The sequence below is a fragment of the Hippocampus bargibanti genome, linkage group LG10, assembly GCF_051943395.1.
Source record: "Hippocampus bargibanti isolate YZ-2025 linkage group LG10, ASM5194339v1, whole genome shotgun sequence".
Classification (NCBI taxonomy): Eukaryota; Metazoa; Chordata; class Actinopteri; order Syngnathiformes; family Syngnathidae; genus Hippocampus; species Hippocampus bargibanti.
The window spans coordinates 20,582,660-20,599,870 of NC_142743.1; the positions used below are offsets into that span (position 1 = coordinate 20,582,660).

The following is a 17,211-nucleotide window of genomic DNA, read 5'->3' on the forward strand; positions in this document are numbered from 1 at the left end:
GGAGAAATGCGCACCTTTCTCCCATCCAAAATCCAGAAAAAAATGAAATTATTTAACATTTCTTTTGGCATCATGACAATGTCACAATTATTGACTTCACATACAGTACCCATAAAAGACGATTTGATATATTTCAAAGTGGAATGATTCTATTTGGCACTTGCATCTTTTAAATCAATTGTTTTTAACATCATTTTTTGTCTCATTGCTAGCAATTAAGTTTCTACTAAATGTAGAATGGCTTATAGAGGCAGGTTAGCCAAGGATGCCTGTTTCATAGCAAAAAAAAAAAAAGTATTTAGCCTCATTAGCCTCATTGTTGCAGTATCCTGTCAAGGCACTGAGAAGCACCATGTACGTAAAAATCAGTGACACATTGTATACAAATACTGGCTTTATTCAGAATACTGTACATAAAATTTGTACAAAATATTTAGTGCATACATTAAGACAGAAGTCTAGGACCGTTAAAATGAACACCAGAAAATACTGTAAGGGTGAAAATGGAGTGTTGAATCAGCATCTTCATCATTTTTTTAGAAGTCAGACGAGGATATTATGTTGTGCCGCATTTCATTCCTATGAACACATTCAGTTCCACCAAATGTGGATGAAGCAGAGGTCGATGCTTGGTCTGTCATTGGCATAAATGATACTTAATCTGCATGTAGTTGACGCTCAGCAAAAAACATAAAACCAATGAGAAGGCTTCCGGGTGCCAGCAGTCGACCGGAACTTCCTGTAAACATCAGATCAGGGTTTTTCATATTTTTTTTCCAGATTAGCAATATTATTATTATTATTATTATTATTATTATTATTATTATTACAAACATGCCTGTCACGTTTCAGTTGTTGGCCATTTTAACCAATGGCAGTTAAAAGGACTCCAAGCATGACCATTGAGTCAGTTTGTTTCATCTCGTCCTGTTTAACTCATGGTTTTGTTTGCTACTTTGGACCTTTCTGTTCTGCTGACTTTGTTGTTTGCTATTTGGTTCCTGCTGACTTTATTTAATACAATTTGTCAAATACACCCTGCTCCTGCCTCCTACCTGCACTTTTAGAGTCCACCACCATTTTGCAAAGTATTGCTTAAAATAAAATACTCTCTGACCGACATTAGTGATTCAAGTCGTCTTTGTCACAATGAGAACGTTTTTTTTTTTTTTTTCGACTTGTCGACACCCAGACTATTCAGGATTGTGTATATTCACTTTGAACATCAGAGTAACACTTCGACTTTATGATATAAAGCATACTTACTGAGGTTACATTCGTCTGACTCTCTGAAGCGGCCCATCAGTTCACTCGTTTGGACGGAGCTCAGAAGATCCGCACTGACTTCCCCTTAGCAGAAAACACAATATTCAATGACCCATCCTGTGCACCAGGGGTGTCAAAGTCATTTTTTTGCCACGGGCCACATTGTAGTTATTGTTTCCTCTCGAGGGCTGTTGTGAATTTGGGGACGCCATTAGAATGTTTAATCCCCTTCACATATTACATATAGAGTGCACAACAAATTAATGAATAACTAGTTTTCAAAGCTGCTCAAGAATAATGACTGTTATTGTGGTTTACATCCCAAAATATGAAATTTTGGTTAGGATGTTTGCAAGCATCATGGAATTTCACAAGTTTGATTTGCTTTCGTGGGCCGAAAAAAAAAATGATGTGGGGGGCCGGATTTGGCCACCGGGCCTTTACTTTGATATCAGTGCTGTACACTGTCCTGACTGATTATACTGTCCAGTATTATGTTATAGATCTTTGTGAGGATTACAATGCAAATAGTTTGCGTTTTTTTTTAATACAGTAAAGTCTCGTTATATCGATATTCAAGGGAGTCCGAAAAAATATCGATATAACCGGGACTATCGATATATCCGACCCTGTTTGCATGTAATTTTCTTCGTGCGTGCATAGAAATAGTATCGATATAACCGGGACTATCGATATATCCGATATCGATATAACGAGACTTTACTGTATATTTTTTTTGTAATGGGAGGACACACGTTACTATATGTTTGAAAGTCTCTTTTGTAACAAGCCATTGCATACCTGATACCATGAAGTTGACTTGCTGGCATCTTCCTTCAACAGCAGATGTGGGAGAGGAGCCCAAAAGGGTAACTCTTGCTGATTCCATATTCAGGACATTAGCAACACGACTGCGGAACTCGTATCTAGATGATTAAAAGAACGAGTGTGTTTTATTTACCTTTGTAAAAATTCTTCAAATCCAACCGACCCATCTTACACCACTTTAAAATGTACCATTTTAAATGGTAGCAAATACAGGATGTGCAGATCTAATACACGACAATAATGCACCCTCTCAAAATATATTTTTATACTTACCTACTGAAGTTGCTAACACTGGGAAAGGTTTGGTCTGCAGAGGGAGACTCTGGGACTATGTCAGTGCATGCAATGATGTCCTCACCATCCTTCAGCACCAAAGATCTGAAGACCACTGAAAATATTGTTTTTAAGTACGTAACTACTTTTGCTGATCTCATTGAATAAAGATACAGTTCTAACGCACATTTTATATAAACAGATTGTAAAAACGATATGAACACAAACATGGAATGAAATCCATCTCGTTTAACTTGTCTGAGACCCATGATAGCTTTTCAATTAGTTCGTTGTATGTACACTCTGGGTTTACATGAGAGTTAATTATCGGCAGGTGTTTCAAAGCCATGACGTAATAGCACCAGGGTGTGGGACTGCAGGCCCGATGAATAGCCTCATTATATTGTTTCTGTTCTGCACAATACCGTTGCCTCGTCACGGCGAGCCTCTCATAAAAGTGTTCATTGTCACCTGTGTGATCCCCAGAAAGCTGAATGACACCGTCGGTGAAGAGCTGTTCCTCCCTCAGGCTGACTGTGCCGTGTCTGCAGAGAACTCCCCAACCACACAACTTAGTGGGTAGTCAAGAGAGCAGCTTGAACTCTAAAAAGAGGATAAATGTAGATTTGTGTTTCATAGTTTTTGTGTGATGCTTCGTCGTCACATTTCAGGCTGTTGATTCCTACCTGTGAGGTCATGTTAAAAGGATTATACGGTCCCCCGTAATTACACTGGTTGTTATTATTGGGGCCGATAGGGTTATTAGATATGAACAGTGATGCCTCTGTGAGCTGCAAGGAGACAATAAAACAAAAAGAAAAATAAGAATTACTTTTTTTATTTTTTAGCATAACTCTCATACATAGTTATAAGGGCATATTTATTTCACTGAGGATTTAGTCATGCAAACAAAAACAATAGGCCGCCACATTCTCTGCAATTCTTTTATTTCTGTCATTTTGTCTTGTTAAACCAAGCATTTGACATTCAACACTTTTTTTTCCTGATTCACACAAATCACACTCCACATGATAGGAGTGTGTGTTTGTTTTACTGGGGTTTTAGTAATGCAAATGGCTTCGACCTTTAATCTGAGGGCATGTTCTCTTCATTTACAGTAAGGGCAGGCAGGTATGTAGGCCACTGCTTTTTCCGCAAGTCATTTATACCATGGCTTATCTTTATCCTTATTTGACTAGTATATAAAACACAAAAGAATTTGTCTGTGGTAATACGGGCTATGCTAGTATTGCAAAATCAAGCATGTTATCTTGCTCTTTTTCAAGTCTTTAAACAATCAAATTTCCAATCGATTATAGTTGTACAGTAAAGTCTCGTTATATCGACATTCAAGGGAGTCCGAAAAAATATCGATATAACAGGGACTATCGATATATCCGACCCTGTTTGCATGTAATTTTCTCCGTACGTGCATAGAAATAGTATCGATATAACCGGGACTATCGATATATCCGATATCGATATAACGAGACTTTACTGTATTTCTCTTTGTGAATGGCAATTTGTACAAAAATATTCCAATCATGCAGAATACTAGAATGCCACTCTCCTACTTCAAACTACATCATGCCTTGCCCTCTTCTGATAACCACTAACAAATCCATTCTTTCTTCATGGTGCAGTACTCTGATGCTGACCATCTCTCCATCCAAAAATATAAGCCCACTTTCCCTCAAACTGCTCAAATTCCATCTATACACCAAGACATACAACCTCAAATAATAATTATTTAATCAATCAGCTGTGCAAACTAAAATGATCTGGATCCGGGTATATATTGTTTTCAATATACTCTACATATACTAAACTTTATTTGGTGTACCCACTTGTTCAGTGTCGATCCCCTTTGCTTTTTTTTAAAACAGCCCTTATTTCATCCGATATCGAATCCGAGGAAAGAAACGGAGCTTTGACTCGTTCATGTAAACAGCCATCAATCTTTATGTGACTCGTCACTCGTTATATGCACCTTCTTTGATGTGAGTCACTGATCTTTTTGATTCCTATCAAAAGTCTTGTCATCACTTGCTATTTGAGCTTTCCCTTCACTATTGTTAGGCAACACAAAAGATGAACATTGTATTCAATTGGGGTGATTAATTTGCCTATAATAGCTCGATCTTTCTCTCTATCTAGAGAGAGAGAGAGAGAGAGAGAGAGAGAGAGAGAGAGAGAGAGAGAGAGAGAGAGAGAGAGAGAGAGAGAGAGAGAGAGAGAGAGAGAGAGAGAGAGAGAGAGAGAGAGAGAGAGAGAGAGAGAGAGAGAGAGAGAGAGAGAGAGAGAGAGAGAGAGAGAGAGAGAGAGAGAGAGAGAGAGAGAGAGAGAGAGAGAGAGAGAGAGAGAGAGAGAGAGAGAGAGAGAGAGAGAGAGAGAGAGAGAGAGAGAGAGAGAGAGAGAGAGAGAGAGAGAGAGAGAGAGAGAGAGAGAGAGAGAGAGAGAGAGAGAGAGAGAGAGAGAGAGAGAGAGAGAGAGAGAGAGAGAGAGAGAGAGAGAGAGAGAGATCTATACATAAATCTGTATACGTATAGATCTATATGTATAATCATGCTTAGAGGGGCACTAAAGCTCAGAACGACTAAGGTTTTACTATTTTTTTTAAAGTAAGTTGAGAAATTCTTCTTCCCCCAAGCCATTAACTCTTTGAACTCTTTGAACTCTTTCAACAGTAGCCAAAATGGAACTGTATAGTGCCACTTAGCAGTTTTTTTGACACTGATACTAGTGCAGTGTGTTCTACCGGAAACAAATTCCTTGTGTGTTCTACATACTTGGCAATAAAGATGATTCTGATTCTGAAATACCATTCACGCCAGTAACCTGCTCATTCTATCAAATTATAAGAATCACATAAGATTCAACCTAATAATACTAATAATAATAATAATAATAATAATAATACATTTAATTTCCAAGCGCCAAGTCACGGTACTGAAAATAAGTGACAATAAAACAAGCAATACATTTGTACAGGTATGGAATACTTACATTTACAGATTGTAGATTCACCTCCACCGTGGTGTCACTGCTACTTCCATCAGGAAACATTTGCTGGACCTAGAAAAGATCAATCAGAGATCCATAGTTGCTTTGCATGAATTGTCTAATATGAATACAAGACATTTCTCTGCTCTGTACACTTCAGAAAGCCAAAGCATCCATCTAAAAGCCGGTTTGTGGTCAATCGTTCTTCACCTGATATCCAGTCCTGAGGATAGGTAGAGCATTGAATTTACTCTATTTCATCAAGTGGTAGCACAAAATAATATCTGCAGCCAAGTGCATTTTTTGGAGATGTATAATCGCCTTGCAAAGTGTATATAGATCCACATTTAATTTTGTGCAGTCATTTGACAACATACTCAGTGGGTTCATTTTTTTCCATGCAATCCTACTTTATTGTTTAGGATTTTACATAGATGCTGTGGGGCTCAGCAAGGTGCCTCTGCAGGACAGCTGACAGACACAGCTGTTCTCCTTTCGAGCTTCATAGTTCACAGTCACGGGACATTTAGTTTTTTTTTTTTTCGCCCCGCTTGTGAATGAATGCTTAGTTCAACTACTGATCTTTTTTTTTTACGTCCATCATGCAAACTATTTTACCACAGGCATAACAAATTCACTCTCATGTTTTTGTGGCTGGTTGGGTTACTTAAATTGTGGCTGTCAAAGAGGATTGAATTGTACACATTTTTGCACTGAGAAGTTGTTTTTTTGGACATAGCTAGTGAGGTCTAACCTGTTGGAGTAGACATTGAAGAATTGCAATGCTTACCATTCTGACGGTTCCATTTATAGAGCCATTAAACACAGCTTTGGCAATGGTCCACTGCCCGTCTGCATTTTTTTCAGCAGATATGTCAGCACATCGCAGCCTATGAAAAAGGCATACATATGTCCGTGCAAATTAATGAATGGGAAAGGCCGAGGTGTTTTCACACAGATTTTGAGTGACTCAATGAATGGAAAATTATTGTATTCAAACAAGGAAGGGGTCTGTTACAAAGTACAACATATACACGTATATCAAAAAGCAAGTTATATTTATTTCTCTCAAAGCAGGTTTGACTCTGTGGTTAACTCATTACAAGTTGAACAAAAGCCATAATTACACTGTTAAAAACGAAAGAAAGGAAACACATGTACATAGTGAAAGTACTCAATAGTTTTTAGTGTTTGCCTAAAATTAAAGCATTGGGATCCAAATACAGTTATTAATGGATTAATTAATTGGTTAATTTAGAGTAGAAGTCCACTTAAATTGTACAGTGAGACCTCAACTTACGAACTTAATTGGTTGCCAGACAGAGTGTGTAAGGCGAAAAGTGTGCATCTCAAAACAAAATTCCCATAGGAAACCATTAAAATGGGAATAATCCGTTCCCGGGTTTCCATAAAATATACTTTTCAACTAAATAAGCCTTAAAACTACACACAATATACCTTATTCTATGTATAATAAATGTGCTATTGTATTGTAATGAAAGAAATACACTGCATTGTATCATAAAGTCACTTTATTTACATTTGTGATGGTCATTTATGGCTTGATGGAATGGCGTTGGAGGTCGAAGGTCAAAGGGAATTGCTGTTTGCAAAGCGAGGCACATTACATGACGACTGTAATTAAAGGAATAAACTGTGCTATAAAATAAAGTTTTATTTACCTTTTTGATGGCCGTTGATGGCTTATGGAAGGAGAGACACCTTGCATAAGGACTGTTGGTAACTTAACCTCTGGTGCTGTTCGGTCGTGTGCTTCCGCCGAAGATTACTCCGCCAGCCGTGGTGGGTGTGTATTATGAAAATAGTGCTTATTATAAGGTTTAATTTTCATAAATTTGACATTTGTAAGACAAAAAGTTTGTAAGTTGAGGTCTCACTGTATCTGGATCCAAATAATCATTCGTCCTACATGAAATGGAAAATATTCAACACGCCCTTTTTTCACCGTAAATGCTTTTGCATGCATGAAAATCCTAAACTTAGGAGTTACAGTGATATTCTATTTGTTTTGGGAGCACAGTTTTGCCATTTTCCATTCTTTGTTCATTGTGAATATCTCAACGTGTCTTCTTACCTTGAACCATTGTTGTGGTGAATCACAACAGATCTTCCCACGATGCTGTGGGGCCCAGTTAACGGCAAGTTGCTGTCCAGATACAACTCCTGTGCTTCATTACGACCAGTCAACAATCCAAATTTTCCACTGATATCACCTATCTCGTACTGGTCAACGGTGCCATTTCCAGGTGCGGGGGACTGTGTTATGTTGACAGAGAGTGGGTTGTAGTGTCCCCTGATGTTTGCAGCAGAGCATGGTTCTGTGCTGCTGGGTTTGATGGGTAAAATGTGAACATGGTAGCCACCAGTAATGGCATTCAAGTTGGACAAGGACACAGATATATTTGTGGGGCCATTTGGGACAGACTGGTAGAATTCAATTTGTCCGGTTGACACGCCGGGGCCAAACCAAGATCCGAGCATGGCTTTGGGTACACGCACCATCGTGATGTTCGCACATGCAATCCGCGGGCCCCCTCTTTCTGCTTGATGTATGACAATGGAACGATTAATCAAGCCTGACCCTTGCAACCAGGAAGTGACATCAGTGAAGAAATGTTTTGCTTCGACTCCACCAACTGCAGAACTGAAGTTGAGGAGTTCGTGTTTACTGGCAAGGTCTCCGACTTCACAGGCTACTGGACTGGATGGGCGACAGTGGAGATCATAACTGATATCTTGTACGTCAATGCCAAAAGGGTTCCAGTGACCTCCTGTTGTGCCACAGCGCGTCTCATCATCGTCCCTCTCAGAGCTGATGGGATACATATGGATATGCCAGTTGTGGTTGGCGGTTGAGGCTGCTGTGGGATTTCCGTATGCCAAATCCACAAAGATTGATACATCGGACAGGGGGTGGTCTTTCAGCTGGGTGAACAACATGTCACCAACCACTGGGCTCCTGAACCTAGCTCTGGCTACAATGACCTCACCAGGATAGCCGATGCTAGCGCACACATACCTAGCACCGTCTGTTTGGTGAATCACAACAGACCGACCGACAATGCTATTCTGTCCAAAGAGAGGGAGATTGAAGTCTTCAAACGTCATGTCCACGTCATTTTTATTCGCGAGGGACATATGTTTTAAACTGAGGTCTCCAATCTCATACAGGTCATGTGTTGATGAAGGCCCAGTGGGGTATGTTGGGGCGCTTGTGTTGATGCCAAATGGATTCCAATGACCACCCAAATTGTCATTGGAGCACACGTTGGAAGAAGATGACCTGCCTGACGGAACAGGAAAATTATGGACATGAAAAGTTCCGACCCTGCTCTGCAAGTTACGCAGGTTGATCTTCAACACCGTCCGATCGAAAGGGGAAGACTGATGGAAGCCGATAGATCCATGAATCCCATTCATATCAAATTGAGCACTCACTCGTTTCTCTGGCACAGAATAGATTTGAGCACAGATGAAAGTTGAACCTAGGCCGAGGACGAGAAAGGCCGTGTTGTCATCGTAGGTATTTAAGTCCAGGCGAGATTTCTCAGGTTGCAAAGGAGTTCCAACGTTGACCACGCTCAGATTTGTCAAAGCTGAGGCATCTAAACTAAGAAGAAGCGCATTGCAGCTTGTCGCCGAGCTGACTGAGCCAAAGATTGTCACACTGGTCGAGGATGCATTTACTTGACCGATTTGAACAAGATCAAGTAGGAGCCTTGGGTTGTTCTGTGCAATGTCGCGGCGAATATAAACATTGCCTGCGATCTCACCGGTGAACCTCGCCTGACTTGTCAAAACTGTTTGACTGCGACTTACGACAGTGCATACACGACTGTTGCTACAAGTCTGTAGAGTCAGCGAGAGATCGTCCAGGTTTGAGCGCTGTTCAAAGAGAGTCGACACATTGATGCTGGCGCTTGATGTCGGATCAGCAGTGAATGTGAAAACGCTCGAGCCAATGTTTGCCACCGAGCATGGCTCAGAAAAGTGGCCATACATGACTGGGAACTCTGTGAGGGAAAGGTTTACTGTACTGCACGATCCGGCACCTGTAATATTGACAGTGGCCATTTGGGATGTAGAATCAAATTGAACCTGACCAAAGACACCTCCCATGTTGAGTGGCGCCAGAAACTGAACACAGGAAGCAAAACCTAAAAAAAAAGAAAAAAACTTGATAGATGGAATGGATACAGTGAAATGATCATTTTCAGATTTTAAATTAGAGGAAAATACACGATGTTCGCTGCAAGGGGAAGTAGATCTCAGAATTTTGCAGGCTTAATGCTGGCTCTTCAATTCAGAAAAGGAGTTCTGAATAATATTTCATTTGTTAAGCAGCTAAATTCATCCATTTGTGTCAATCTGAGAGGCGGCCATTTGACATCTTCTGTCAAAAGAAAATTACCTCACAGGTGTTCAGGCAATGACCAGTCAAGGTGTATCTGTTTTCAGAAGCTGAGCCATAATTAGTTGTTACCTGAACCCTAAACAACTGTGAAGTCATTATCAAATTACCAACAGTGGTAAAATGATCACCACTCGAGATGTACAAAAAATATATTGATGCTAAATTCATATTGCAGAAACACAAAATTAATCAGAATACCATGTTGAGACTGGTGTGGTGCATTAAACTTCATTCTCCCAGTCGCATTGGCTCAAATTTTGAAAATGGGTTGTTCAATCGGAAAACAAGAATTCTGTATCATCATGAGATCATATCGTCCAATCCTATTTTTAGTCTGCATCATACTTTCGATTTAAATTGTAAAATGTGGATAAATTTGATACCTGAAAAACAGGAATACCCAGATTCCCGCCATTGAGAAATATTTCAAGAACACCTTAGCAAACAGATTTAAATGAAAATGATTTATTCAACCTCTTTCTCAATCTTCACTGCAAACTATGTGACTTTTTTTCCTCAGCCTTATAACATTTATTTCATATTTTCTTACATTGTGTTTTCTTTTGCATATTTGTTATTAGTTGTGGCGCAGATGAGTTCTATTTGTGGTTCATAGAAACATTTTTGAATTAATTTTAAAATGCTCAGTGATCCCATGAGATGCTCGTGTCTCACATTATGACGTGCTCCAAATATCATTTTGATAACCCGGATTTGATAATCTTGAAAATGGTGCATACAAGTCAATATTAAGATGACCAAAATGGCATGAAAATAAGACAGTACCCGATCATGGTTAGAGAGAGGAAAAAATCCGGACCATTTTGATGCAGATTACATATTTTGAAAAAGTGGCCCATGGAGAATTGTTTTACCTGTGTTTTGGTGCGACCATTTTTGGACTGCATCTGCCTCACTATTTATTTGTAAAAATAATTGCTCTGAAAACAATCATTAAAAAATACTTTTGCCCGTTTTGACTTTGGTATCTTTAAAATTATGCCTATCATAATCTTAATCAATTGTACTAAAGAGCAAGTGGGCAAAATAAGTATTGTTTCATTATAAGGATGAAAAAGAATGAGTGTGAAACGGTACACTGGACCTAAAGCACCAATATCGCAAACTGCATAATTTAACATGAAAATTACACCACATATTAACGGTCACATATCAGAAGAATGTTGTACTCCAAGTCAATATCGCTAGAATATCTTTTTTTTTTTTTGTTGAAGATTTGGATGTAATCTCCCCGGAAAAAAACAACACATTTGAAGAAACACAATTGATGTAAAAAGCAGACACAAGCTTCATATTAAATGACACAAACATTTCTAGTTATGTTACATTCACAGTGTGGAAAAAATATATATTAAACTAGCTACACGAGTGCAACGAGTCTTGAAATGTTAGTTCAAAGAGAAATTTGGCTTTTATGTGCAATTCTGCTTGTGCAATGAAGTCAAATTATTATTCCAATGAGTCAACCAAGTAAAAGATACCGGATAAAAGATCAAAGACAAAAACAGTCCCGTTTTTTAGCTCTGCAAAAGATATTTTCCCCGTGAAACTGCTTAACATTCACATCAATGAGGATGATACTCACCTGTGAAGCATATTAGCAGGACAATTAAAAGGCACATGGCGGCAGATCGATTGCAGACGAATATATCAAGTTTCTTAATGTATATGTGTGCACAAGTGCATTCTATAAGAATGTCTCCTGTGAGACTGGTTTGCAGAAGTGTGCGCGCTCTTTTATGCCTCTATAATTGTACCATCTGTCTGTGTCAGCATGTGATTGGTTATCAGGACTCTTTCTGCTGTGTTCATTAGGATAGGATAGGGGAGGGTTGAAGCCAGCACAGTCAGATGTGGCCTCTTCAACAAGAAAAGTGAAACCATAGAAAGATATTCAACATTTAAATATGGTCAAGACTTCCTGTCATACACAAAAAAAGGCTAATAAATAAAAATAATAATCAATTACATTTGTTACTGGTCGGCTTTTGGTTGTGGTGCTTTTATGGGTCAAGAAAATCAATCCATAAAAAAAGAAGAAATTCTATAACTTCATAAGTACGTCTGGTTTACAGTTGCAATTCACAGCCTTGACCAAATGCAAACAGGAAAATCTTTTCCACGGAATACTGTAGAAAATGGAAGGTGTGGAGCTGTTGGTTCATGGAATTTTCTTTTTCCTCTTCAGTTCCCCTTCTCAGCATACACGTCATCTGTCCTTGTGACTGGGCCGAGGAAAGAAAAGGATAGAAAATAGCAACATGTTCTAAGAATAGACCCCAATGGCCCATCATTTTGGGCTGTTTATGATCGCCCATACAGTTATTTACTTCCACACCCCAGAGGGCATGTGAAGTGGATTAGGTCCTTCATTTGCCTTGTAGGTCACTGATTGCTGCAAAAGCTCCAATTGTGATGCGGCTATTTCTGTGTCGCTGCAGAAAACACAGGGCAGGGTTGGTCTTCGGGTTGGTTTGCACTTGAAAATATGCACTGCAACAACAAATTCTTAGGGTGTATGCAAAGACATTGCGATGGTGTCAACTGGATGTCCCTTTTCGCCTTTCAATAACCGGCTCAAACTTGTGACCTGTCAAGTCTCCACAGAGTCCTCCCGCCCACAATTGTAAAAGTATGTCTAATTAGTTGCAGAACTGGACGCAAAAGTGAATGTTTGGCTGAGATAGGCTCCTACCTAAGTCTCTCAAAAGAATACTTAAACTGGGTGCTACCGTTTTGGCCTCATAAAGAAAAAGTAGCGAAATTTGAGTTTTTCTTTCCAAGGTTCTCGTGATGTTTATGGGAAGTAATGTCTCAAAATGAAATTCCAATACATTGAATTGCTCGAGTATTAAATACAACAAATGTAATCTACAAAAATATTGCCGGGCCAGTATTTTGTGGACATCATTAACATCACGCATGTACACCATCCCCTTGATCTCTTTCAATTTTTCAAAATAAGATCAATTCTACACAAATTTTAAATCAGCGATTATTTAATCTGATTTCCAACTGAAGCAAATAAAGCACATTTGATTTGATCATGGAAACAGCTATCATTTTTGATGTGGGTGATAAATCACTTGTAATTCACATCTTCTGTTTTGCGGGTCGCTGACAGCTCAGTCATACTTTTCATTTCTACCAAATAAATGTCTTATCTGCTGGTCACACCACACATCACTGAATAGTTGATTGAAAAGCAAAAAAAATATATATATCAGAATTTTTATCGGAGAACTGTTTCCAAATGCAATTCCAATACACTGAATTGTCTTTGAATATCTAGCTAATACAACAATTATGGTTATATAAAACATTTGCCGTTGGGTCATCTCTGTAAGATCAGGAAGTCGATTGGCTTCCTGATACGGTATTATGATATTATGAGTTCTAAATCGACACTACCTTGCCCTTCATTCCAGTCTATTGTAATGCCTACGTTCATTCATTCATTCATTCATTCATTCATTCATTCGTTTTCCAGTCCACTTTATCCCCACATGTGGAGCTTGAGTCTGTCTCAGTCATCTTCAGTTCACACAGTCACCAACAACCACCCACACTCTTACTTTGGGATATTTAGAGAGTTCAATCAGCTTGCCATGCATGGTTTTTGGAATGTAGGAGGAAACCAGAGGACCCGGAGAAAACCCGGGGAGAACATACAAATTCCACAAAGTGAGGCTGGAACAGATCTTGATCTCTACTAACCACTAACCACACTATTCACAGGTTAATCTGTCCTATAACTGAAAAAAGGATAAGCAGTTTAGAATGGGCGAGCGTGTGTCACACCCAATGTATCATCTTCTTCTTCTTCTTTTCCTTTCGGCTTTTCCCTTCAAGATGTCGCCACAGCGAATCAGTAACCTCCATCTTCAGAGGTATGATATGCATGTTTGTTTTGGCCAAGCTTTGACGTCATACATGATTTAATTCATAAACCAGAAAAAGGAGCGGGCATTGATTCAATAGGTGGAGTCCATCGACTATGTATTGAGAGGGAACGTTTTCTTACAACTTAATCAGGTGGTGTAATTAAACAAACAGGTAATTATAGCCCTGGTAAATGTTTGAAATTGTGGTGTCTCAAAGAAAGGTTTAAAAGAATGGGTTGGACTGTATATACTGGTTGTTGAAATAAAAGATCACACCTGTGAGTCATCATGGTCTGGAAACGAAATGTTTTTACCTTCGTTGATCTTTTATTACAGCTTGGCAACTCATGTTGTTAGGTGTAATTTTAGATTTTTTTTTTTCTTCATGCAGTCAGTCTTTTAACACACACAGACATTTTTAAGAAACATTGCAAAACAGTAACATGGCAATGGCATTTTTGTTTGAATATCAAATGGATAAATACCAATTTGTGTGTGACTTGTATCGCGTTTTACGGCAAATATCAGCTGGTTTAGGGTCGTGGTTGACTCATTCAATGCTTGTTTCGGCTGACGACTACCGTAAATGAAGATGTGCAGTTTGGACCACAGTATTCGAATTCTTTATGTCCACTAGATAGCGCCAGTGCATTATATGGAGTCACCGTAGCCATAATCGTCAATCAGCAAAACAACCTTGAGGATTGCGGGTCTTTCATTTGTTGTTCACGTCACATAGTGTTTAAAAGGTGTGACTGTAATATGTTCGGTTGTTTTTATTCTTACGTAAAGAGCTCATTTGTTATTTTTAGCCTGCCATACCAGTCGGTCAACTTTAGTGACCCACAAAGCATGATGAAACCTGGACCATAACAAAACGTCTCAACGAACCTTCTCATGTTTAATGCCAAACAAAAGAATAATGAGAAACGTTTCTACACTGAAAAAAGGGCCAGCGTTTTCTGGAAATTGAAGCTAGAAAAGTGTTTCACCAAAGGTTTTCAATAAATACATACATGGCCAAGTTGGAAAGATTCAGACCACCGGACTACCAGCAAAAAGGCTAACCTGTCAGTCAAGTACAGTATGATTTTCAATTAACTTTGGGTGGAAGGCAGACTACACCCTACAATTTCTCGATTGCAAGTGTGCTTGAGGCTATCCCAGCGACAATTAATCGGTAGCCAGGTCACACCCTGAGTTGGTCACCTGTCAATCACAGTCAACACGTAGACGAACAACCATCCACAATCATACCTAATTTTGAGTGTTCCATTAGGTTGCCATGCACATGCCAAGTTTTTGGAATGTGGGAGGAACCAGACTATCTGTCCAATTCTTACGTCTGTGTAAGCTCTCAGTCGTACAGGAGTGGTCCATCCATGTATCAAGCAATTCATATTGATATATGTAGCTGTATTGCATCAACCCATCAAATCAAAAAAAAAAAAAAGGAATGCGCGTTTCTAAGAATCGAAACTGAAGGGTGAGAATAGCCATGGAAATTCTGGAAGGAATAAAGCATTAAATATATAGGCAGGCGCTACCGATCCATGCGCACCAAATCCAGCAGACATTTAAACAGCTTCTTCCCCCAAGCCATTAACTCTTTGAACTCTTTGAACTCTTTGAACTCTTTCAACATTAGCCAAAATGGAACTGTATAGTGCCACTTAGCAGTTTTTTTTGACGACGATACTAGTGCAGCTTGTTCTACCGGAAACAAATTCCTTGTGTGTTCTACATACTTGGCAATAAAGATGATTATGATTCTGATTCTGATATGAGAATTTTTGTCCCCAGTTTATAACGTGCATCCAAACTATGAGTTCTTTTGTTGGTAGAAAATGTGCGCGTTATACTCGAATAAATATGGTAGTTTCAGCCTTCCTGTGCTAACATTTCAAATGTTTTTCCAGGTACTCCCAGCTTCCTCTTACATTCCAAAATAAAATCATCATTATGTTGGTCACCACACTGAAAACGAATCAGAAAAGAAAATGACACTTCTGTTAAGACTGATTGTCTCGCCCTGTGTTGCGTAGTGATGATTACTTAAAGCAAAGTTGCGTTACATCCTGTTCAAGTGATGGCAAAATGACTTGTGAGGAAAGATCCCACCATTTTGGCAGACATAGAGGCACAAAGTCAGTGCAAGTTCATTTCACTTTATTTCATCAAAACTCACTTGTACTTTTAGGCATTCGAGTGAGCATGATTCCAACTTGATCTTGGTTTCAGTCCCTGGTGCTTTGTATTAACTTTGTGACTGCTTTATATCCTGTATATGATACCTGTCCTTGTTAAGCGCTTTAGTGGAGCTTTAGCTATTGTTAAAGCGCTATATAAACCAATATGTATTGCATTGTATTTTACTGGTGTTGACACAGTTGGTGTTTTGTACACGTGGCATAGATGGCTATCAAGGGCAGATAGAGTCCCATGGGTCATCCGACCCTCCTCATTTAAAACACAACAGTAAAATGGCGTCTTTGAAGTGAAAACCACTTACCACTGTGGTCGACAGCAGATATGCTCAGTATCACATAATTTCTTCCCACACACTCAACATTTTGATCCTGAAGTGTTTTAACTGGCTTTATTTACATTTATATATAGCAATAATCTCATTCTGTTTACATTGAAAACGGTTAACAGGATTAAATGAAGTAGTATTGGAGTTTCACCCAACTGGCCTGCCTTGGCCATTGATGACTAATCAATGTATTTTCCTTCCAAAAGTTGCACCTTTCTCTTGACGTATTGCAAAGCAGAAAGCAGAATCTTTGTCATGCGAAAGGAAATAAACAGTTGGCAACACAATTTAAGAAAAATTGTCAGTCTAGAGCAGGGGTCGGAAACCTATGGCTCGCGAGCCATATATGGCTTTTTTGATGATTGCATCTGGCTCGCCGATAAAGCTAAATACAGATTCTCGCTTTTTCACTGTTTATTTCCGTTTTGAACGGCAGTTGGCGGAAAGCGCAATTTTGATTGGATAATGGTGATCCATGGCCGTTGATGTCGAAACAGGTAAACGCCCCCTTTTAAATAAGCCTGACGAGTAAAAAAAAAGACGAGTATCGTACACTTCAGGTTGAATTGACCGAAGGATTCGCCTTCGTGGAGAGAAAAGGTTCTCCCGTGATTCTAATTTGCAATGAAACAATACCATGAATGAAAGAGTTGAATATCAGTGGCACTTTGACAAGCCTCATGCTAACGTTAGCATCAATATACTTCTGTGAGAGAAAGCGAGCGAGCAAGCTAATGAGCAATATGCAGGCTAGCTAGCAGTAACTTTGCGCATGGACTCGGCAAGTTGACTTTCATTCTGACTGGCTGGATGTCATTACCAATCATGAGGAAAGGAAAACTATTCATATTATTGGTGAGTATTATCACAAAGTTATTTAAAATAATACATTCTGCCGATGGGTGTATACGTGTTTGTGTGTGTTTGTGTGTGTGTGTATGTATTGTGGCATCTCTTGATTCACC

The 17,211-nt window shown here is 39.1% G+C and overlaps 1 protein-coding gene across 1 annotated transcript; it reads right to left on the reverse strand.

The window, feature by feature from the left end:
• Positions 1-386: 386 nt before the first annotated feature.
• On the reverse strand, positions 387-11,533 carry cusr (Copper-only SOD repeat protein). The gene is given in 11 exon segments (XM_089007040.1): positions 387-739; positions 1,267-1,350; positions 2,068-2,192; positions 2,368-2,482; positions 2,839-2,916; positions 2,919-2,970; positions 3,054-3,158; positions 5,374-5,442; positions 6,161-6,260; positions 7,466-9,548; positions 11,412-11,533. Coding segments are annotated over 11 exon segments (2,931 nt in total). The 5' UTR covers positions 11,449-11,533; the 3' UTR covers positions 387-656.
• Between the last annotated feature and the right edge of the window lie 5,678 nt (positions 11,534-17,211).